Source organism: Buceros rhinoceros, unplaced genomic scaffold (assembly GCF_000710305.1).
Source record: "Buceros rhinoceros silvestris isolate BGI_N320 unplaced genomic scaffold, ASM71030v1 scaffold6874, whole genome shotgun sequence".
NCBI lineage: Eukaryota > Metazoa > Chordata > Aves > Bucerotiformes > Bucerotidae > Buceros > Buceros rhinoceros.
Window position 1 is genome coordinate 13091 of NW_010407603.1, and position 23370 is coordinate 36460.

Sequence of the window (23370 nt, forward strand, 5' to 3'; positions counted from 1 at the left end):
CATTCTCCATGCTTTTTCCCTTTGGATTGGAGTTTATTTCACCAGCAACTTCATTTGTAGGCAAGGAGAAATCAGCTTTCACATATAAAACTGCCTTTACTTTTGCTTTGGTATGATGTCTGGCTGCGGGGGCTGGCCTCAGCAGTGGTGGCTTATTCCAATGGTTTTGTAGTAAGGCGGCATCCCTATACCCATGAGATCTCATGGCCTTCCTCAGGCGCGTGCAGGAGCGCTGCAGGCTCCTGAGCAAACCCCAGGTAACTCTCTCATGTGGAGAAAGTGTCTTAGCAGATGTGTGACTGATCCAGCTTCTGTGATGCTGCTGATGTTCCTTCCAAATCTGTCACAAACACAAATATTAGAAAAGAAAACTCTAGATAAAATAAAAGCCACAACCAACCAAGGGAAAAAAACCCACAGACCCCCTTATTTTCCACTTTTGTTGAAGCTTGGTGTTTTTGAAGGATTAGCCTCTTTTATTCCGCAGATGGTGTGCATTCAGAGGTGTCAGAAGAGTTACTGAGTGATTGCCCTGTAGAGAGAGGCATTCAGCGTGGCAAATGTACAGAGTATGCCTGAAACACACAACTGTCATTCAGGGCAGTTTAGAAATTTTTAGTCATTCATGGGATGACTAATTTTTTTTAGCAGAAACAAGCTGAGTTCAGTTATTGCAAAGATATTTTTGTAGATGTCTGCTGCTGCCCTTTTTTACGGCAAGCCCCTTGTCTTCAGGGAGATGCTTTTTTTGTGAAGCAAAGAACTGATCTTTACTACACAGATAATCAAGGTGATAGTTTTTGATTTTTTTCTTCTTTTAGCATACCTCTCTTAGGGTGAAGCTGATCCTTCTGGTTGACGTGACTGTTCTCTACCTCAGGCTTGCTTCTGCTTCAGGTTTGTCCCACTTGAAGTTTGAACGACAGAGGCAAGACTTTGCGCAGTCACCATCTGGGCACTTGCTTCCAATTGCAGCCTGTGAGACGTGTTTGCATCTTTCTGGTGGCTGCAGTGAGTAAAGCTAGTCTGTCAGTGAAGCATGTCACCGTTTTTCCTAGATGCTTCATTACTCGTTTGCTTTTGGCTAAGCTCCTTTCCAACCCTGTTTATAAAGGATACAGCATATTGTGTGTTTCCGCATAAGTTTCTTAAAGCGCGACCCTTATGCTCCTGAGCCTGGGAGTCCATCAGTTGAGCCGTCGTAAGTCAAGATTAATCCTGTCTGTGAAGTCTTAGATAAACCTTTATCCTTCTTACTTGAAGTGATGCTACAAGAGTGGAACGAAGGTATGTGCTTTGAATACAGAGGTACAACGGGTCACACATGATGCGTTGAAGCCCTTTGCTTTTAGAAAATGCACATATTAGGAGGAGGTGGTGGCTGAAGGAAAGCTCCTTGAACTCTGCATTCCTGTAGTGCCTTTTTTTTACCATGTACAAAACAATGAGAGTTTAACAGTGATTCAATCCATGGCTCCTCCAGCTCTTTTCTGGACACAGTGTGAGAAGTAGATCCCTGTGAGTGGGGACTAGACTCATCTCTCCTTTTGTGTTTTCACCTTGTAGTTGATGTGACCACAGCACTGCCCTTGCAAGTTGCACCGACTTCAGTCCCGATGGATCTGCGCTTGGATCACCAGTTTTCCATGCCCGTGACGGAGCCAACACTACGGGAACAGCAGCTCCAGCAGGAGCTCCTGGCACTCAAGCAGAAACAGCAGATCCAGAGACAGATCCTCATCGCCGAGTTCCAGCGGCAGCACGAGCAGCTCTCCCGGCAGCATGAGGCGCAGTTGCACGAGCACATCAAAGTAAGCGATGGACAGCCCCGCATTGGGTGGTGTGCGGAAGCGTCCCCTCACCAGGAGGAGATGCCCTAACTGATTTATCTTGGGGGTGGAGATGCTGTGCTGGACTTGGTAACCCCTGTTCAGAGAATGGTTTTTTGTAAAGGGGTGTGAGCACCAAGATAAGCTGGTGTCTCGTTAAGCGTTTTCCACCTGTCTGAGTGCATGCAGAAGTGCTGTGTCCCACTGCCAGCAGGTGACTTGATTTCCCTGGATTTGGGAAATTTCAGTAGGATTTAACCCAACAGGAGGGCTTTTAGGTTACCTGTTACTAGTATTGTGTATTTGGAGTAGAATGGGATATAAACTGCTTGCCAGACATAGACCAGTTGCAAACCAAATGCTTGGACCTTAGTGTCTCTGAGGGGATGGGAGGCACAGGCAGCGGGTGTGGGTAGGTCTGCACGCCATGAGGTTTTTCAGAGTGAGTTAAACAGTACGGGTTGGGCACCGGCCGGGTGCTTTGTGCTGCTCCGGTGCGCGGGACAGAGAGGAAGTGTAAAGCGCAGGGTAAGTAGGAAGTGCAGCTTAGAAGATGGCTGTGCATAGTGAAAACATTAGACATTATATAAATATTTCACAGTGATAGACTATTGCTATGGTAACATAAGCTTTCAGAATTGCTAATATGCTCCCTTTTCAAAGGGGGATTAGCGCTGCACATGGTAAGTAGTGTTAATGTAATATTAAAAAGCAACCTCAATTCAACCTTATATAACTTTCATTTTAATACAAAATACATGTCAGAGTGAGGAAGATAGGATTAAAAGTTAATGGTGTGTTATTTACCGACTTTTCAAACACAGATATGAGCCTGGGTTTGTAAAAACAGTTGCTGTTTCAAGACTGGTTAACAGCAAATGCCTGTGTCCTTAGTGGCTCCTGTGTTTTCTCTTCAAGACAAAGGTGTGGGGAGCTACATGCTTGTAAATATATTTAAGTATTCTCCAGCATCCTCCTGGAGAAACTGGCTGCTCATGGCTTGGGTGGGCATATGCTTCACTGGGTAAAAAAACTGGCTGGCTGGCTGGGCCCAGAGAGTGGTGGCGAATGGAGCTCAGTCCAGCTGGTGGCCGGTCACCAGTAGTGTCCCCCAGGGCTCTGTACTGGGGCCTGTTCTCTTTAACGTCTTTGTCAGTGGTCTGGCCAAGGGGATCAAGTGCACCCTCAGTAAGTGTCTGGACCAACACCAAGGTGTGTCCATCTGTTTGAGGATTGGGAGGCTTCACAGAGAGATGTGCACAGGCTGGATCAATGGGCCAAGACCAGTGGTCTGAGGTTCAACAAGGCCAAGTACCAGGTCCTGCACTTGGGTCACAACGACCGCTGCAATGCTACAGGCTGGGAGAAGAGTGGCTGGAAACTGCCTGGGAGAAAAGGACCTGGGGGTGTTGGTCAGCAGTGGCTGAAGATGAGCCAGCAGTGTGCCCAGGTGGCCAAGACCTGGCTTGTTTCAGCAATAGTGTGGCCGGGAGGAGTAGGGCAGTGGTTGTCCCCCTGTACTCAGCACTGGTGAGGCCACACCTTGAATTCTGGGTTCAGATTTGGGGACCTCACTCCGAAAAGGACATTTTGGTGCTGGAGCATGTCCAGGGAAGGACAAGAAACTTGGTGGAGAGTCTGGAGCACAAGTCCAGTGATGAGCGGCTGAGGGAACTGGGGATGTTTAGCCTGGAGAAAAGGAGGCTCAGGGGAGACCTTCTCGCTCTCGGCAACTCCCTGAAAGGAGGTTGGAGCAAGGTGGAGGTCGGTCTCTTCTTCCAAGTAACAAATGACAAGATGAGAGGAAAGGTTGCGTCAGGGGAGGTTTAGGCTGGATATAAGGAAAAAATTCTTATAGAGAGAGGGTTGTGAAGCCCTGGCCCAGGCTGCCCAGGGCAGTGGTGGAGTTCCCATCCCTGGAGGGATTTAACAGATGTGTCAATGTGGTGCTGAGGGACATGGTTTAGTGGTGACCTGGCAGTGCTGGGTTAATGGTTGGACTTGGTGATCTTAAAGGTCTTTTCCAACTGAAACAATTCTATATACACTCATATGTATGCATAACATGTGTATGTGTGTTTCTATATGTGTGTAGCTGTGTACGTATGCATGTCTATACGTACGCGGTTGTGCATGAACAGCACACGAACAGTTACAGCATATGGTGGTCACATACCACTTTCAAGAGGAAAGGATGGGAAATATCTGTGACAAGTATTTCCCTTATTTCCTTGCAATTGGGTGTGCCTTTAGGTACTTGCTATTAAAAATAAGGCAGGATCATTCAGGTTTAATGGACAATCTCTAAGCACAGACGATAGGAACATACTTGCTCTCATTTACGTTAAAGCTACGACTGATTCTGGTAAAAGTCTGTGTTAGAAGGAAGTCGAGATCTAATCTGAGAAGCCAGTTAGCACAGTATATCTAGACCATTAGGTAATGAAGTTCTTCCTCTAATGTGTAAGCTTGGCTAGATGAAGAACTTAAAATAGCAATGATATAACCTGGTATGAAAAAGGATGACCTGCAAGGTGATCTCCCCTAGCAGTAAGTGTGTCATCGTGCCCAGAATTGCTTTAAAAAAAAAAAAAACAGCACATTATTGAAGCACACCCCATGATATCTCACAAATAAAATAAACCCCAAACCATAAACCAGTGTGTAATTATGATGTACTTTCTTTGGGAAAACATGTTTTTTTGCGTTGGTAAGTCAGCCCACGTTCAGATGACTCTTAGATTAAACCGACTTTCCGAAACTGGCAGCTGTGTTAAGTGCAGTGACTGTAGGTGCACGGAAGCTGCTATTTTGTCCAGAGAACTAGAATTCGTAACCTCCTATTTGGACTTTAAACTGCGAGCTGCCCAGCTCCTTTTCTGCTTGTGACAAAAGTAAAGGGGATATTAAGGCAAATAAAAAACATTTATCCCGTGTTAAGTGAAGCATTAGGGTTTGAAGTGTGAAATTTGGGAAGAAATAATCCTAAACGAAGATGCAGAGCCCTTTTTGGAGGAATTCAGGTGTTTTTTTTAAAGATCAGCTGCTCAGTGCGTGCAGTACATGTCCCACACCCCCCTCCCCACCATGCTGCTCCAAGGTCCCAGCAGACGTGCTGCTGCTGGGCATGTCTCTGGCGTGGGGAGGAGCAGGAGTGGGGCTGTGATCTGTCAGCTTTGCTGTTTACCCAGATGCTGACTCTTCAGACTGAATACATGAGGGAAACAGCAAATTCTTGACATCTTCTTTGGGAGCTCAGAATAAATTAGCTTTATTCGAGGATTGGTTTATGGCATCACTGGCAAGATTAAGAACTTTATTAGACTCTTGGCTCCAAAGCAAAGTGTTCAATATGCAGAAGTAGTTTAGATTGAGCGATGCAGTGGTGAGATTATTCAGCTGAAAGAGTTTTGTAGCAGGAGTTTACGGTGGTGTAATGAAGGTGTTGTGCATCCATCAGTTTTACAAAGATGTATTCCCAAGTTTCTTCTTCAAGTGGAGACGAAGTCTCACTTTGAGTAAGAAACAGCCTGGAGACCTAAACCTGCCCAGGTTTCTGGGGATTAAGGCTGTATATAATGACTGCTGACTAGAGTGAGCTTAAAGCACTCCTTACTGCTCCGCCAGGTTTGGTTCTTGGACATCTTTAGTGTCTTCCCTGACAAGTTTGTTTTTTTTTTTTTTGATTCAGAAAGTAAAGTTTCAGCAGCTATTGCAAGGTGATTGTGCATCTTGCAAACTTATTTTCAAAAAATTTGGTGCTCCCACAGTTAGACTAAACGAAACAACCCAAAATTTAAGAATGCAAACATCAAAGCTCTAAACTTAACTCTGACATCAAACAAAATGGCAGTTCTTTGACTTTCTCCCTGGCACTGGTTTCTTTGGAGGTGATTGTTAAACATACCGTTAAATCCTGCAATTGCTTCGTAAATCATTCCTGTGAAGGAGGAAGAATTTCTACGTCTTACTATGTTTTGCATGTCTAGCACTATCTAGAATCAATTAATTTGACTTTTTTCATGACAGCCAAGCACCCACCATTTTAATCAACAGTGCAAAGTGTTTATTTGTTCATCTCTTTGTGCACTAGAGCAACAATTTCTGTACTTTACCCAGTCTTACGCCTGTTTGTAAACCTTTTTGCCTACAGTTCCTAGATTATAAACATATTCTGGGTATAGGAGAATCTGGTACAGTTACATATTTGTACTCTTCCACTTAGAGATGTTGAATTGTTTTGCCAACAGGAATTGAGTGGCTGGGCATCTGCTGCTAAAAGGAAAAAAATAGTTTTGATGCATTTCTTAAGCAGCTCTTCCATATTTTGGGCAGACAGACATAAAGCCAGCATCGCTGAGTTACGGTGGGCATCACTCTGAAGGTTTTAAAGAGTTTACTCATTTTAAATGTTAATCCCTTAGCTAGTACAGGAGGAACACACATTTTGTTTGTTTTCTCTCTTTTGTTACTGTGGTGTCAGTGTGAACTAAGAGGGGGAGAGAACATTTCTCCTACCCCCTAAACAAAGCCCTAGTGCAAGAAACATCTTAAGGTCTTTTTAAGTAAATGATATTAGACTTGAAAAATGCTGGCATGTCTATCTTGTTTTTCTGTTCAATTAGATAACTTCTTCCTATTGAGATCTGAAGTTTTGGCGATTTCCAAAACTTGGTTTTATTCCAAGTAGCCCAATTTCAATCATCTGACCTAGTCCAAAAGATGACAACAGCATGGTCACAGTCCTTCTGTCTGCATGTGCAATCCTTCTTTCCTGTGTCCCCTCTGAGCTGTCTTTGCTGTTATAGATATCGAGGTTTGGAAGAAATGGCCTTCACAGAAAGGTGCCAAATTCCAGAAGATTGTGCAATTTGGAGAGCCGGACTACGAGTGAAATAGTGTTTGTGGAAGGGAGGTGTGAGGGATGGAGTTGGAGCTCGACACGTGGAGGGAGTGGGATTGTTGCATGTGGTAACGAGAAAACCCTGACATGTTTAGGGAAAATAAGCCGAGTCTTATGAAGACTTCACACCATACGGAAATAGGGAAAACTGTCTTTCACAACTAGAGCGCAGCGTTGCAGATTGCCAAGGCTTGACGTGCGACAACGGTGCAGGAAAGGAGGCCAGAGCAGGTGAGCATTGGAGGCTGCTGCAGGATTGCTGAGGACAGGGGCGATGGCTCCTTGCTCCTGTAGCTGCTTGCATTTAATGAGGTAGATTTTCCACTCGCCTTCAAATCTGCCTTCCTAAACAAAAGCAAGAATGGAGTAAGGAGCCTGATGCCTGGACCGTTGTCGGTGAGATGGTGGAAAGCCTTTCTGCAGGTCCCAGTGTGAGCTTTGCTTGACCTTTGATTGCAAAGGAATCAGCAGAGAATTTTTTTCCTTTGTGAGTCAATCGATTCCCAGCCAAGATCAGTTGGAAGTTACCAAAAGCTTTTCCATTTGCCTTCTGGTTGAGGGCTGGAGCGAGATGATTGAAGAGGAGCAGGATCCATGCTTTGGCAGGGCAAGAGGCACCTCGGGTGGTGTGAGCTCAGCAGAGGAGCAAAAGACGTGGTGGGTAATGTGGTTCATCACTTCAGTCCCTGGGCTGCCTGAGCTCAGAGCAGGGCTCTTCCCAGCTCTGGCTGTTTTATAGCTAAAGCCAGAGACTTATTCAGGATGCTGACACACGTCAGTGTTAGCACATGACTGGAGACACCAGAAGAGTCTTGATGCTGATGGAATAGCAACACAGGGAAGCAGCTGAGCTCACAGCTCCTTGTGGACTTGAAATCCTAACCTGGAGTCATGGAAAGATGTTAATTCTGTTGTGCAATGCTTTTCCTGATTATCCCTTCGTCTGAGAAAAGAGTATTTGTTTGCATCAGTAGCCGGCAGAGTGGTAGGCTGTATCCAGGATGGTTGGAGAAGTCATGGGCTTGCATGTAAACAACATGTAACAGCGACGGGAGCTTTGTAATGATGTTCACCGAGGAGCAATCCTGAAATTGTTTTCTTTCTATTAAATCAGCTATTTCCTACATTTAACAGTAAGCTATGCTGCCTAATGGCTTTATGCCAATAAATAAAAATACATGGAATGTTTTCATACATTGGCTTTATATATATAGCAATGTTCAGATGAAGCCTGAGGAGATGGTTTTGTTAGTTTTTTCTGGTTTCAGATGACATTTTTTTCGTCAGTGTAGCTTCTGAGCCCTGATTGAGAGGTGGTAACACATCTGAGGTGTTAGCCCCTTGTTCAGAGACATGGGGTGAAACTTTCTGACCATTCCTTATTTTTGAGACTACAAGTCTTCCAGAGAGTCTTGCAAATAGATTTTGCAATGCTGTAAAGAAAAAGGCTTTTTTTTTCTCCCAGACATCTCTAGACTTAATAGACCTCATGTTGATGCTGAGGTGAGAAGCTGCTCTTTGCTTTCATTTGGAGCCACCTGCCCTTGACATGACAGGTTTGCTTGGGCACAAATCCCTTTGTCTTTTAGCATGGATTCTTTCAGAGTAGCCCTGACAGTGCCCGGAGCTTCTTTTTGGTGGCCTCTCTGGATCGATTCCTACTTAACAGGTAAAAAAATTGTGCCTGTTTCAAATGTGGTGATGGAGTCGGTGTCATCTGCTTGTCCCTTGGAGCTGTACTGAGGAGTGCCTTCCCTATGCCCCCAGCCAGGGATGCTGAAGGTGGCACCTTTGTTTCTTCAAAGCAGCCCCTTCCCCTGTGCCCTGCTCCTCATGTTGAACTGTGGAAGAACAGACCTCCATTCCCTGACCCCTGTAGCTGAGCGTGTCCGCTCCATCCTTCCTGCCTGCAGCAACCAGCGCAGGGAGATTTGCTCTCCTCAGTTCTGTGCCACTCTTCTGAGAATGCCTGGTACTCACAGCCTACATTGTTTTCAAGGAAAACTTAAGAAACCCAGGGGTACCAGACATCTGCCTCTGTTTGTATCCCGATGTGATAGGATTATTCCTCTTGGTAAACTGCAGCTGGGTACAGTTGATAGTAAAAAAAAAAAAAAAAAAGAGACTGAACGTTTTGTGCTGTGTTACTACTTGAATGCATTGTATCGTGCTCTCTTGCTGTTTCTAGACACCTTCCTCTTCTTCTTCAGTGACCTTGCCTCGTTTTTCTGGTACACGCAGCTGGCTTCAAGGTCTGGATCCTGTAAAACTTAACTTGTGATGGAAGTAACCCTGGGCAAAGCTGTTGTTGGATAAGAGTGTTTGCTCTTTTTGAAGGGTGGGGGGTGACTTTCCTCAGCTTCAAAGTCAAGATCTTTTCCAAGGATAGTGAGGACAAACCTGCACACAGACTGGTGTCTCTCGTCATGCAGCAGACGGGGTTAATTTGGGCACCTTCTTTCCTAGAAATGGTGGTGTCTGGACTGTAGCTGGATTGCTCAGGCAGGAGGGTTGTCTGCACCGGTCCTTACAGACCTACTTTAAAACTGGTGAAAGAATCATGTTTGGTTTTGACTTCTGAGATCAGCAGCCATGGTTTGTTGGGTGGAAGGAGCAGAATGCCATCTCCAGATTTTTCCGGCTTTGTGATGCATAAACCAGCATTTCAGATGCAAAAACCTCAATCAAATATGAAGTCACGGGTCTAGCTGCAGCCAGTGGATGTGGTGTCATTCATCCTGTGAAACCCTATACCGGTGTCCGTGGAGTCTCACGGTACAGCCAGCCATGGCCTCTTTGCACCATTACTCAAGTGTCTTTGCTTTGGGTTTCAGACAGCTTTCCAGCAGAAATATGGAGGTTTTCTTGACCCATCAGTAGTGGGACATGAAAAGCCCGTTGTCCCCTGAGCTCAGTTGCTCCACATTCCTTTGGTGAAGCCAAACAAGAGCCATTTACTCAGTGCGTTTACTTAAACTCCTGAATTAAACTGCTGAAATTTGGCTTAAATTGATCTGACTTTGGGTGTTCTGAAGGCTGAATGTCTGACAGAAGTGGCAGCAATGGCGTAGTGTGCTGGCTGAAAACCAGATACAGGATCTTTCTTTTTTGGTAGCACACGCTCACTTTTTCTGTGGAGTCCAAACAGCTTTAGAAGGTTTCAAATGGTTGTTCTTTCATCTTGTACAACATGAGCTTGTCTCCCAGTAAAATGTGTTTGGGATACAGTGGTGGTTTTTTTAAAGCTAGAAGCCTTGTAGTCTCTATTTCAATTTGGAATTTAAAAATAAACAGCAAAAGAAAGAATATTTTGCAGTTCACATGTCTGTACTTTCAACTCAAATTTCATCTTATTTTTGAACTAGATAAAATAGATTGGAAGCAGTCAAAGAGAAAACACAGAGAATCAGGACAGGAGTAAAGAAATACCCAGCTGGATCCTACTATTATGCCAGGAATATTGACCTGTTAATATACACCATTGCTGATAAATTAACATTCATGAAATCGTAATTCCTGAAGCTGCATATGGTCCTTGACAATGTCAACCTGGTGTATGGGAGAATGAACTTGCACTTAAAACATAATTCATGTTGTGACGAACTTCATGTATAGACAATATGAACAATGTGTTGGATAAATCTCTGAATTTGTTTCCTGTTTAACTGGTAGTGGTGTGTAAAAAATAAGAATTATTTGATATTTATGTTGGTGGCATGTTGCGTTTAAATATGATGCTTCTTCTGAGCTTGCAGAAGCATCAGATGATGGTGACTGTTCATTTTTACCAGGCAGCCTTCCTCTGGGCACCTTAGGTCTTTTGAAAAGACAAAAATTGCCAAGTGCTCGCTCCTCTAGCCGCTCCCATTACAGGATCTCTGTCCTACATTTCCACTCCTGGTACTGATTTTAGCATCACATTCCTATTGCAGCTCCTCTGCTCCCTGCACTCTAAATCGGTTCTCAGAGGATGTAACTGCTTCTCTGAGGACTGATGTCTGATCGCTTATGGCATGATAAAATCTCGTTAGCTTTAACCGTCTGGGGCTCCTTCCTTTACAGGACGATTTGTATGGTTCTTTGATTTACAGAGATTCCTTATTGCCATCCATGGTCGGATGGATGTTCCTTGCTTGTGGGGCAAGCTGTATGGATTTGTCCTCCCCTTCAGTAATAACCATGTAAAGCACAGTGGAGGCAAATGCAGAGGAGTTTTTTGGACTTTTAGGCAGGGAAAATGGGAGAAGGAACTGAACACTGGACGCTACCCCCTGGATCCAGCTGCAAGGCTGGATACTACAGATGGATCTCAGTGCTTTCTAGAAAGGCTCTCAGATACTCTGCTTCTGGAGAAAGGGTAAAAACTAGACTGGAACTGCAGCCAGGGAGGAAAGACACATCGGATGAATTCCCAGCACTATACATTTGCAGGTATTCAGGGCTTAGAGGGACAAAGCTGCTGTGCAAGCTTTCAGCCTTTTAGGAGAGGCAAGCAGTAATGGCATGGGAAGGAGACTAAATTGTATATCCATATGTAATGGATAATACTGTGGGATCTTTTCACCTAGAGCTGGCGATCAGGGAACACAACCATCGTTCCCTTTCCTGGAGACATTTGAGCCTCATAAACTTGAACACCAGACGTTCTCAGTGGGATATGTTTAAGATCAGTCTCTTGCCCAGGAAGCTGTCAGATGGAAAGGATCGTTTTCCTGTGTAGCGAGGAGGTGCTGGCTGCAGGAGTTTCTGGCACGGGATTGCCTGCTGTCAGCCTGCCTGATAGCTGGGAGGGGACACGCCGAATATACCTTCAGCTGCTGATGCCTCCAAGAAAAGAGATGATAGACGTTCATTCTTCTGAGCTGTACTTTCATATTTTTGTGTCTTGGCTTATGCTGCAAACCACAACTCCCCCCCTCCTCACCCCCCATCTCCCAGTATAACTATTAATTCTGAGTAGCCTCCGGTGCTCCAGGAGATATCTGAAACATGCCGTGACGGAGCCAAGAAAGTGAATCCTGAAACTAAAGCCACAGCCTGAGACTTCAGTAAACAGGATGAGGAGAACATGAAGCAGAGAGTTCGGCCAGAGGAATGGCCAGCATTGAGATTGCTCTAACATAAGCCAATACAGCAGTTCTCCCTGAATCTGCCGACAACCGTGCTTTGCTTCTACCCATAGCTAATGATTTTTTGGGGGGGTTGATTTGTATGTGTGTCTTGGTGAGTTCTTTCTTGATCGTCACCTATGATTTTCCTTTATTTTTACAGAATCCTTGTAAATGCCCGATTTAGCACCTGAAAACTGTATTACCAAAGAGGGTGGCAGCTGATTTTCCTTAATAACGATATTTGCACTAAAACCCCACCTTTGCTGTCTGCTAGGGGAGAGGACAATTATGTGAAGCTCCTGAAAATGTTTGCTGGCTCATGCCATAACTCAGCCTTTGAGAGTGCAAGTCCAGAAGATCTACTTTGGGGATTTTTTTTGGTCTTGTCTACCCTTACATTGTTTACTTTCACACCCTTAGAACTTTTTTGAAGCTATCACCTCCATCAGAGGCCAACCTTTTGTCCAAAGGTGGCAGATGAAGTATTTGTACAAAGTCTCTGAGCTTGCCTGGAAGAAGTCTTCAGACTGCAATCTTCTGATAGACTGGACTGTGCCAGCATCACCTTGGTCTGAGATGGAAACCATGTGTACACGTGAGAGGAATGCTGACCCATAGGTGGAGAATCAGGCTACCTTTCCATCCTTGATTTGTCTTTAACCTAGCTGCCTTGTGCAGGGAGGAATCACCTGCAAATCTGAAGGGCAGCAGAAGTGCTTTGGGTGCTGTCCCACCACACCGGAGCACCTTCAGCAGGTGGTCTCAGGAATAGATCGAGATGTGAATTGGACATGCACTAAGCTTCTTTGGATCCCAGGAAACGTTTATCGTCCATAAGTATGCCAACTGTTGCTCACCCCGACTGCACGAGTAAGGGCGAGCTGTCTGGCTACAGAGAGTTTTACACTGCCTTCCACTGATTGCAGTAAGCTATTCACAATATATATTACAAAAAACTAGGAGCTATAGTCTAAGCTTCAAAACCTCTCCTGCTTTGCAGATTTTAATCGGTTTTATCTTGGCAAATGAAGTAAATGACAGAAGCACCTTTAAAGGTTGAATGGGACGGAAGCAGCAGAGGAGTGTGGGCTGAGAACAGTGCCCTGGGGCAAGAATAAGGTAGTGTCTGCAAGGTACTGGGATGCAGGAAGGACCCGCTTTCCTGCTATTCATTTAGCAAATTGAGGAGTGGCTATGGAAGGCTTAATGCCATGTGTCTTCATGAAATATGTCCTCATTCTCTCTAGTCGATGGGATCTTTGCTGTCAGCACCACGTGCTTCCCAGGAGGGCATGAACTGGCTTCTGGGCTGAGGCTGCGGTAGATTTCAGACTTTCCACTTGTGTCGTAACAACTAAAGGAAATTATTTTAGCTCGGCTTTGCTTAAAAAGAGGTTTCTTCGTGCAGTGGAAGTTGACAGTGTGCTTCCTGATAAGGCGGCAGTCTCTGTTCTAGGTAGACATGCTCAAGAACTGAAGACAATTGAGGAATACGATGGCAAAATCCACTGCACTGCTGCATCCTCATGGCTAGCTGGCAGTAGATAAATACCTGGAAACTCTCTGCATTCTTCTTATTACATTTATTAAGATTAATGTATGCTAAAGGAGCACCAGGAACACTACCTCCAGGTACAGCTGAACATTTGTGCAGTTTTCATCAATAGTGGAAGCAGTGACATTAACCATATGCAGGAATCCCCATAGTTATAAACATTTACAAATATTTATTTTGGCACGAGCACCTGATTCAGATGTTCCTACTGCACTCCCTGATACAGTGTGCGTGTTCGTCACGTGATTCGCTCCTCAAATTGATAGTTGAATTAGTCTGGATGCAAGGGATTTCCCTTGGTGTATCACTTTATATTTCTCAAATATTTAAATTTCATTACAGTTGGGGGGAAAAAAACACACCGCTCCAGCTACGCACAATTAACACACGGATGTTGCGGGGTCGGTGTTGATTCATTTGCCAGCAAGGGAGATCTGATGTGTTATGTGGTACGTGAGCATGGACTCGCTTGGTAATTAAAAATCCTTATCTCAGCCAACTCAGCGTCTCTTGGTATGCCATGAATTGCAGTTCAAGAGATGCTTATAAATTCCTCACTCGGGCACTTTCCAAAAGTTCCAAGCATGGGAGATTGCATCCCACTCAAATTCAGCTCTGAAGCATTTTGCCCTTAGACATCATTAGGCTTTTTTTTTTTTTGCCTCCACCGAGGTAGTCAAAGGAAGGTTAAATGCCAGACCAAGCCCACTATGTGTGGGTATTCCCTTGACAGAGAAGTTGAGTGCGGGAAGGGTGTAAGAGCTCGCTGCAGTTGAGCACACATGGGTCTGAATGCTCGCTACCTCTTAAAATCTGCCTTGATTTCTTTAACTGAAGCAGAAGCCCTTATTCTTCTGAAGTTTGAGGGGTTTTTGTGCACAGGACAGCTTTTTGTAAGTTAGCAGGTTTCCCGCTTCTCCTGTTAGCTGGTGGTTCTCTTGCTGCTTATGGGTCTTTTTTTCACAAAGCATCAGCAAAAAAAAAAAAAAAAAAAATTAAAAAAATTAAATTGTAAACCCCCCAAAAATAAAAATCTGGGCCACGCTATTTCTTGTGCTGCTTAGGGGTTTTTTTTTCACAAAGCATCAGCAAAAAAAAAAAAAAAAAAATTAAGAAAATTAAATTGTAAACCCCCCAAAATATAAAATCTGGGGCACAGTCTAGCATCAAGTGAACTTCAAAGCGTACAGTTTTAAAGCAAAGAAGGGGCATTTTGCACAGAAGTCTGTGATTTAATGTGATGGCTCTACTCCCTCTGGCTCTGCCCTGACAAGATGGGTGTCATAGCAGCGAGGATGACAATGCAAGCCTCACCTTAGGTCTGCGCCGCAAATCCTTCTCCGAGGTCCTCGGAGGACCAAGCTGGATTGCCCAAGCTGGTGAAGGCACTGCATCACCTGCGCTCCTGCCTTGTGCCGAGCCTGCACGGTGAATTTCCTGACAAAATACCGTTGGTGTGGTTGGTTTTCAGCCCTAAGTGTGGAGAAATATTCATGCTGTAAGAAGGTGTCTCAGTTCAGACAGAGCACCCGAATGGGTTTTCTTTAGTCGTTTTCTGAGGCTCCAGCAGGCACCGACAAAGCAATTTCTTTTCTCTTTTCATGGGTATGATTGGAGAGGTTGCTTCTTTTTTTTTCTTTTTTCTTATTCTCAGTTTTTCAACTTTGAAAAGATTTCAAAACTGGGGTCAAAATCAGCGGAAACAATACATCTCTAATGAAACTTCTATATGCCATCCAGCTACAAATTGGTCTTTTCATTTACATTTCACTACAGATGTCAATGAAAGCACAGTTCCTTCTAAAGCATCCTAATGTATGTAAACCATCACAGGAAGCATAGCATGCAGAGCTTCGGAGACTGCAGATGGAGAGAAAAGGCTCCTGATTTCATAAAAATAACAAAACCTGTTTTAACATATTGTGCATTAAATATTGTTCATTTGCATACTTTCTATGGCTAGGTTATAAAAGCCCACCATGTGGTGGACTTGTTGGAAGTCTGAAAAGATTCTCTTTCTCCAAATGGAGATGTGTTAGCGGAAGCGGCTGCTTAATTATAAAACAAAAATAACTAGTTTTCTCTAGGATTTTTTTGGTTTTTTCCTTTGGTAGGCTTTTAGAGTCTGGCTTTTTTTTTTCGTTGTTTACATAAAATTCAATAGAATTAGGAAGGGAAACATAGGTGCAGTCACCGCAAATTCTGCTAACTGGGCTTCGGTGTTTTGCAACAGTCTGCCTGCTTGGATCCGGCAGCAGCAGGGACTCCTCCATCAAGAATTTCCAGCAGATAGCCAGGCAGATTATTTTTTTGCATCTTTATATAGAATGGTATAATTTTATGTGTATTCTCTATAGTCTGTATGCAGCTGAAGCATTGGGTAGTACTAATGTACAGTACCTCAGATTAAAATAAGAAATGGCTGTCAAAAGCCTAAATAGAAAAAGAGATGGAAAAATCGGTGTTTGTGGGGTGAGAGTCTTGTGTATGCTCATGCTGTCAGGGTTTGGAGAAGGATGGAGTGAGACGTGTTCTTGGAGGGAGCAGGTTCCCTGTCTTCATAGCCATGGCTTGCCCTGTCCCTTTCCACATACAGGATTTTGTGCACCTGGAGCAGTGAGTGGTGTGTGAGTACAGGTACCCGTTAAGTCCAGCCTCGGAGAAGTCTCGTATCACTAGAGCGGTAAGGGTTTTGGAGGTGACGGTTGCCAGCTTAAAATCAATCTGCTAGTTTATAAGCTGCCAACATAAAGAGCGCAGGGCGGACGTCAGGCGATCGGGGCGGCGGGGAGCTGGCGGGCTCCTGCCTGCAGGGGAGTTTGCAGGAGACATCGGAGCAGCCCCTGTAGCTGGCTTTAGCACGTATCTTGCTGCAGAGGATGCAAACAACACTGGAAGGTGGCAAATCTTAGTTTGAGCTTTTTTTAAGAAAAAGCAATTTTCAGTGGAACTGAAGGGAGAAGCCCTGTGCCAGGGGAATCGCCTTTTGCAAGCCCCATGGAGATCCATTCACACCTAGCCAAGCTGCAAGCTGCTGAGGCTTGTCATTTGTCATCTGCTTTTCCACAGCCCAGCTTGCTCCTGGCTGGCTGTCAAAACGTGGGGTGTTCTCTGAGCACTGACAGGTACCACCCCAGAGCCCAACGATCGAACATTTGCCTCCAGTCCCTGGGGAAATCCTCCCTGGACCCAGAAAAGATGCTTTGGGTTTGGGAGATCCACTCTAGATTTTCCAGGAAATTGGTGTGTCCATGCACATCTTCCAGGTGCTGGGATTTGGAGACCCGAGGGGGTGTTGCACAGTGGACGGGGGCAGGAGCCTTTGGTGCTTCAAGTCTTGAACATCCCATTTGATGAAAGCTTTGCAAATCTTGACCTTAATTAGGCAGCCTGTCTCCTGGTTCTTCCTTGAATGTGTGTGACTCAAGAGCGCTGGGGTAGTAAATTCTTCCTTGAGAGATTATTGGATTTTTTTTTAATAGTGATGAATCAATTCTTTTATAATTAGGCTGAGAAATGGGTGGTGATCATGCCCACAAGGCAGGTAATGCTTTTGTGTTTAGCTTGGGCTGTGAGGTTTGTGCGGCAGACAGGAAATTACCAGTGTTTGATGTAGTTAAAAAGGTATGGTTGTCCCAGTCCATGGGAACTGCTCTATATACACAGAGGGAGAGAAGGACTGTTGGAGAAATAAGAGTGCAAAGTCATATAATTAAAGGCTTATTCAAAAAATTATATGCACAGGGGAACTGAACTGGTCTTGCAAAGCCTGTGTTGACGATGGCGTATTTTGCTGCTGACCTGGTGAGCTCAGCAGGAGTCCTTCAGCATTAGGTTTGTATATGGTGAATGAATGAGCATTCGTAACTAAAGCGTCCTAAAGGGGTTTACTTAAAACAAGTGATGGAGAGAAAACAAATATCCAGGGACCCAGCGGCAAAGTGGTTGGGGAAGCACCTATTTTGGGCAGAAGCTTTTTGTCGCGTTCTCCAAGAGGGTGTTTTCTGAACAGGATGCTTGTGCTTGTAAATGGACAGTGCCCTGAAGCCCAGAGCTTATGGTTTAGCGCCTGTGGTTTAGTATAACTGCCTATCCGTGGGCTGTATGAAGGGAATTGTGGTGCAGGAGCCTCTAGATGAGGAAAATGCCGTTTTTCCTGTTTCTGTAAATCAAGCAACATTCTTGTCACCTGATAGCAGTTTCTGGTTTAGCTCTGGGAAGTCTGTCAGTGTTAATTTGCTCTTTATCCCCTCGTCCTGTCTCCGTAGCAGCAGCAGGAGATGCTGGCAATGAAGCATCAGCAGGAGCTGCTGGAGCACCAGAGGAAGTTGGAGCAGCACCGACAAGAGCAGGAGCTGGAGAAGCAGCACCGAGAGCAGAAACTTCAGCAGCTAAAAAACAAAGAGAAAGGAAAAGAAAGTAAGTAGCAAAAGCAGCTCACTTGTTTCAGTGAAGACAGGTAGAACAGGTGAATGGAAGCCATAAAGCAGCCTTACAAAGCTGGAGAAACCTTCACAGGAGCCTCTCTGCAGAGCTTGGCTGCACAGGGAGCTTATGTAAACTGGTAGGAGGTATAGAGGGTAAGAGAGAAACGTATTTCTATGCTTTATCTTCATTTTTGTCTTACTAAATGCCATTTCAGCATTTTTCAAAAGGAAGCGTATCGTCTCTTTACTTGATTTAACATTTTTTGAAGTATTTTTGGCAGCATTCCTAATGGAGGCAGAATATTAAGCCCGTAAAATACACCAGATGCACACTGCTTTTCTTGTTCTTATACTTGTCTTAATTTCACTCTTTTAAGATGTAACTGAGTTCTCAGTTCTTAGCTTTAAAGTGTTTTCATTCAGAAAGTACTTCTTTCATGAGGTTACAGATTGTGGTTGGCTTTCCCACGTGTCATTATGCACTTCACGAGCTTCAGTGAAATTATTATGGCCTCACAATTTCCCTTATCAAAGACACTTTGGTTGCTTGTTCGGTTTTCTTTTAGACATGAATGGGAGGAAAAATACCTCGCCAAGTCATACTATCAACTCGTTAGGTCTTCATTTCAAATGAAATAAAGGAGCCGGTGATGGAAGAAGTGGAGAGGGCTGAAGGGTACCAGGAGATGGGATGCGCTCTGGGGAACAGGAACTAGATAAAGCTCCAAGAAGAGTTTTTCTAGTAGGAACGGACTGGGGTCTAGGAGACTAAAAGTAACTATCTGAAGGTTGAATTCCCCACTCCCTGCACGTGCCTCTTGCATGAGCAGACTTGAAACTGCAGCCCAAATGAGGGAATGCTCAGACTTACCCCACTATCTTCACAAAGCAGTTCATAGGAGGTCCAGCATGTCTCTCTGTGTTTGAGTTGGGTTTCATTCGCTTCAAATACTAGAAAGACCAAAGAGTTAGAATCTACTTAAAAGCAGCAATTTAACATTCAGGACTGAGTAAAGGGTGGTGATGGTGATGCAGGTTTGCTGCTCTGGTGCCTGGTTGGCTGCCATGTGTGATACTTTCCATTTTCTGACTGCTGCGTGTGATTTTCCAAAGTGGATGAAAGCTATACGCGTTTCCACTTCACCCTGCTCTTCTCATCAGCTGTTAATATTGTGTCAGTGTTTTGCTGGGTCTTTCTGCAAAATTGCTATCTGGCTATTCTCATTAATGTGAAAATGAATAAAAATGCCCAAATCTCTGTAAAATTGCAAAAACACCAAAGCACCTTTTGGATGAAACGCATGCATGGAGAGGAAAGAACCAGAATTTGGGGATGTTAACTGAGGGTCCCGTTCCCGTGACCACAGTTTTATTTTTAAATTACTTTATATTTAAGAGGCATTATGGTGTGTAATCATTATAGCACCCCAGCTTTTAAGAATACTTAAGTTAATTTTCTCACATCACAAGATTTTGTTAAGCTCAGCACAGCTAAAATTGTCCTGATCTGAAATATGAAGAGTGTATAATAGATGTATACTTGATCCTCCCTCTTCCTCCATCAGTGTAAGCCAAAATACATTGTCTTACACCTTTTAGAAGGCAAATAACAAATCGGTTCAGATTAACATAATATCAGTTCCTTGCATTCTCGTCTCGGGAGCCTTAACCTGCCCATCATGAACTGATTGCTGCTCTCATGAAGCTTTTGATCAAAAGCATGACTTCCACAAAAAAAAAAAGGAAAGCGTATCTGAAAATAAAGGTGGGCTTTGCGCCGGATAAGGAGTGGTAGTTGGTTGTCCTGCGTTGTCCCTGTTAACATTGACCCTAGAACTGGTCCTGTGCGTTGGAGTTTCCAGCCGCTTCCGGAGATGAACTGTTCAATCCCTTGCTGCTCAGGCAGCCTTGGACTGTGGCTTGTCTTGGACTTTCTCCTACAAGCTGGCCGGCTGTGATCAGCCCACATTATCATTAAGGGCTGTCTCCCGTTATATTTGATTTGTTCTGCTCCTCTACTCTTGCACTGTGCAGCCTTCCACTTCCCCAAGAGCCTTGTCCTGCTTCTGCCCTCCCTCGTTCTCTCCCCACTACAACTGTCCTGTATTCGGGAACTATTTGATCCTGGGACAGCCCGTAACTTGGTTTTGTCTCTGCGGTGTTAACCTGGCTCAGTCTTCTGACTCTTCAAAGCTGTGCTGTTGTCTGCAGTACTTCGCTCGCTGAGGCTCTCTCCTGTTGGCAGTTTTATCAGGTGATGTGCTCTTGGCTCCCTGCTCCTCATACACTCAGACCCTCTAAATGAGTAGGCCAGCTTCCCAGCTTGCTCTTCCTCACCGTGCTCAGCTGCTCCCCTAGGCAGGGCTGCTGTGTGGGCACTTACTCTCCGGTTCTTTCTCTGTCGTCCTACTTTTATTCTGCCTTGCCTTTTGCTTCCGTTGGAGTTGAGTGTCTGCTTCCTGCCGATGGACTTACTCCATACCAACGGGCTTTTGATGTCCGACTTCTGCTCTTGTCCTCTTCTCTTTCACCCCTGCATGGTGTGTACTATCACATATGTGACAAGTTGTCCCTTTCTGCTTTTGGAGTCCTATTTAACGTCTTTACTGGATACTGCACACTGCTTCTACCTGTACCAGTGTGACTGGGCCCAGAATGACCCAGTACAGTGTATTAAAAGTGAGTTAGATTTGCTTTATTCTTTTGATCTTTCAACTCAAGGGTCAAGAGCTGAGTAGTGGTCGAAAGGTCTCACATCACAGCTTGGTCTGTGGCTCCAGTGTTGCCCAGGGAAGGGGAGACATACACATTTTTATCTTTTTAAGCATGCGTGGGGCCTTTCTTTTCCTTTACAAAAGGGGAGCTTTTCTAAGCCTGAGGATCCAAAAATGTTTAGTTTCAAGTCTTCTAAGTAATGTCAGATTTATCCAAAACTGACGGAACACTGCCATGTTTGATAAATTTAAAGATGCTGGTAGATTAAAACTGACACTTCTTGGAGAGAGATGGCCTTTAAGCATGAATTTGTCACCTATTCTGGTCTAGCGGCTACCCTCCTATGAATTTATCTCCAGCTCCTCAGTTGAAATACTCATTGGGCTACATGCCAAACCTAAATTGGTAGAGCTTGTGAGAAAGGCAGGGCCCTAAAAAGGTGAATTTCCAAGCTTTTGAATGTGGTGGTTGAACAATATTACATCTTCAGGCAGTGCTTTACAGAAATATTGCAGTTTTCTTCTCCTGGGGAGACAGAAAAAACTGTTTCTCCAGTCTGTCAAATGGCACTGCGTTGTTGAGTAGGATCCAGGAGACAAAAGATCACCCTGTCATATTTCAACTTTTTATTCCCAGTAGAGCAGAGAGTTTTCCTGGCCTTTTCAGTTTCGTGTAGCCCAGCTATTTTCCTTTGGAATTCTTGCTTTATGCCACGGTATAGATGAACCATCATTTTCCATGTGTTGTGCTTGCCAAACTTTCTATGCGTTACTCCATCAGGAATTCTGCCTGCGAATCTGTTCTGTCAACCGAATGATAATTTTAATCCATCATCGCAGTAAAACAGACTGGTCTCTATTATGGAGGAAATAATGATTAGAAATTACACAGTTGACATTTTAACTCTACGATACAAAATTACTGACTTTCTTCTTTAAATGTTGGATTTTCTGTTGGAAGAAATAGATTGCACACTTGTAAATGAATTGGAATATTATGTAGGTCTTACTGTACACAGATAGTTTTGAACAAAGAGGACCCTATTTACAAGAGTTTTCAAGACAAAATCTACATATGAGACATTCTCCTCGTTCCCCTTCTTCTTGCAGATGTGACATTTAAAAACTTGAGTGTGCAGAAGACCCTTTTTCTTAAATACCTTTGATTAAAAGAAAGCTGGAATACCTAGTACAAGTGCTTTATTCTAAGTGTACTTTTATGCAAGTGTAAAAATCCTCTTCATTAATCTTTTATAGTGAAATGATAAATCTCTGATTAAACCTCTGTTTTCAAACGTAATTTGTGATTATATGCAATGCTAAAGGCAAAAAAAAAAAAAACCCAAACCCAAATCAAAAACTCCTCCTCACTGGAGGCACTTTATTCTTTTCTTTTTGAAAGAAAAGTTCTTCCTTTGGCCTGGAGATCAAAAATTTAACTCTAAGTCTTTTTAGCAATGTAAATTCTTTAATGTATGTGAATCGAGGAAATAACCTTTTTTATTTTTGACATTTCAGGTGCAGTGGCAAGCACAGAAGTAAAGATGAAATTACAAGAATTTGTCTTAAATAAGAAGAAGGCATTGGCACACCGGAATCTCAACCACTGCATATCCAGTGACCCTCGCTTCTGGTATGGGTAAGTGGTACTGGGCTTATCTTCATGATTCAGCCAGTGCCACCTTTTTCACAGTTGCTGGAGAGGTGGGGAATAGAGCTGATGGGTTCACTGGGTGAACGAGAACAGTGGTAGAACCAGGGTTTGACTTTGCTGTATGTTACCAAAATGCGTTTCACAGAGGGTTTCAGTGTGAATTATTTCATATCTTCGGTGACAGTCACAGTATTTTTGTGAGTAGAGGTCTTTGCTGTCATCTTTAATCCACGGTTACTCAAACTTGCAAGTTCTCCCATCAAGAGCAACCTTTACAAATTCTCTTTTTCACCCAGATGCTGTGAAACTTGAACTTCAGTAAGATGGGAAAATGACTTTTTGTGTTCAGTGAATTGCAACTCAGGATAGCTGAGCTAGCGTTGCACTTTTAAAGCCTTTAATGCTTACCGCTCATCTTAATCTCTCCAAGATGGAAGTTTTCCTTTCTTGGCTCTTCTCTGTAAAATGCTGGAAACATCAAGTACATCCTGTCTGCACTTGTAATTGGAATTGTCCCAACATCTATGTTTTCAACTGTTGTCTTCCAGAAAACCTAAATGTCATGAGGGTTGAGAAGGTAACAGCTGGTGTTATAATGACATGGGAACAAGGAGTGACTTCTTTCATTAGCGTAAACGCACCAAACAGCAAATATAAACGATGGCATTATTGAGAATGGTACAAATTTCAGTTTCAGACATTCACTTCCTCATTGTATAAAACAAAACCAGAGAATTTGAGACGGATCTGAAAACTCGCCCTACTATAACACTGTGAATATCTATGTTTAACAAAAAAAAGTGTTTTGGATGTTGTCTCCAGTGACCATAAATTCATGAAATTTTGAATGACAAAAGTCAAGCAAGTTTTGCTGTGAAATTTGTGTTCAAGCTGAGTGTCTGTCAGTATTTTAAGTCATAAAAAATTAGCATGTATTCTGGGATGATGAGGTCATAGCTAGAAGATGTTTCCAAATACAAGAATGAGCTGGTACAGAAATGCTAAAGTGTAGTTGGCAGAAAAATTCAAACATTATTCCAGTCAGGCGAGATTGAGCAGTTTTAATACATCTCTGAAAATCACATCTGAGACTTCCAAATTATGTAATTATGGCACTGGTTAAAGTAGTGAAATGTTGATCACTTATGCAAAGGTAATAGCTGAAGGCCCGCTAGGT

General features: G+C 43.8%; 1 protein-coding gene across 1 annotated transcript in view; it reads left to right on the forward strand.

Annotated features, from left to right (window-relative positions):
* Positions 1–203: 203 nt before the first annotated feature.
* The window catches only part of HDAC4 (histone deacetylase 4), a 120977-nt gene continuing 97810 nt past the window's right edge, over positions 204–23370 (forward strand). Inside the window, exons 1-5 of the mRNA XM_010134527.1 lie at positions 204–257; positions 822–1011; positions 1567–1811; positions 17667–17817; positions 22058–22178. Coding sequence (XP_010132829.1) covers positions 204–257; positions 822–1011; positions 1567–1811; positions 17667–17817; positions 22058–22178 — 761 coding nt within the window. The remainder of the gene's footprint in view (positions 258–821; positions 1012–1566; positions 1812–17666; positions 17818–22057; positions 22179–23370) is intronic.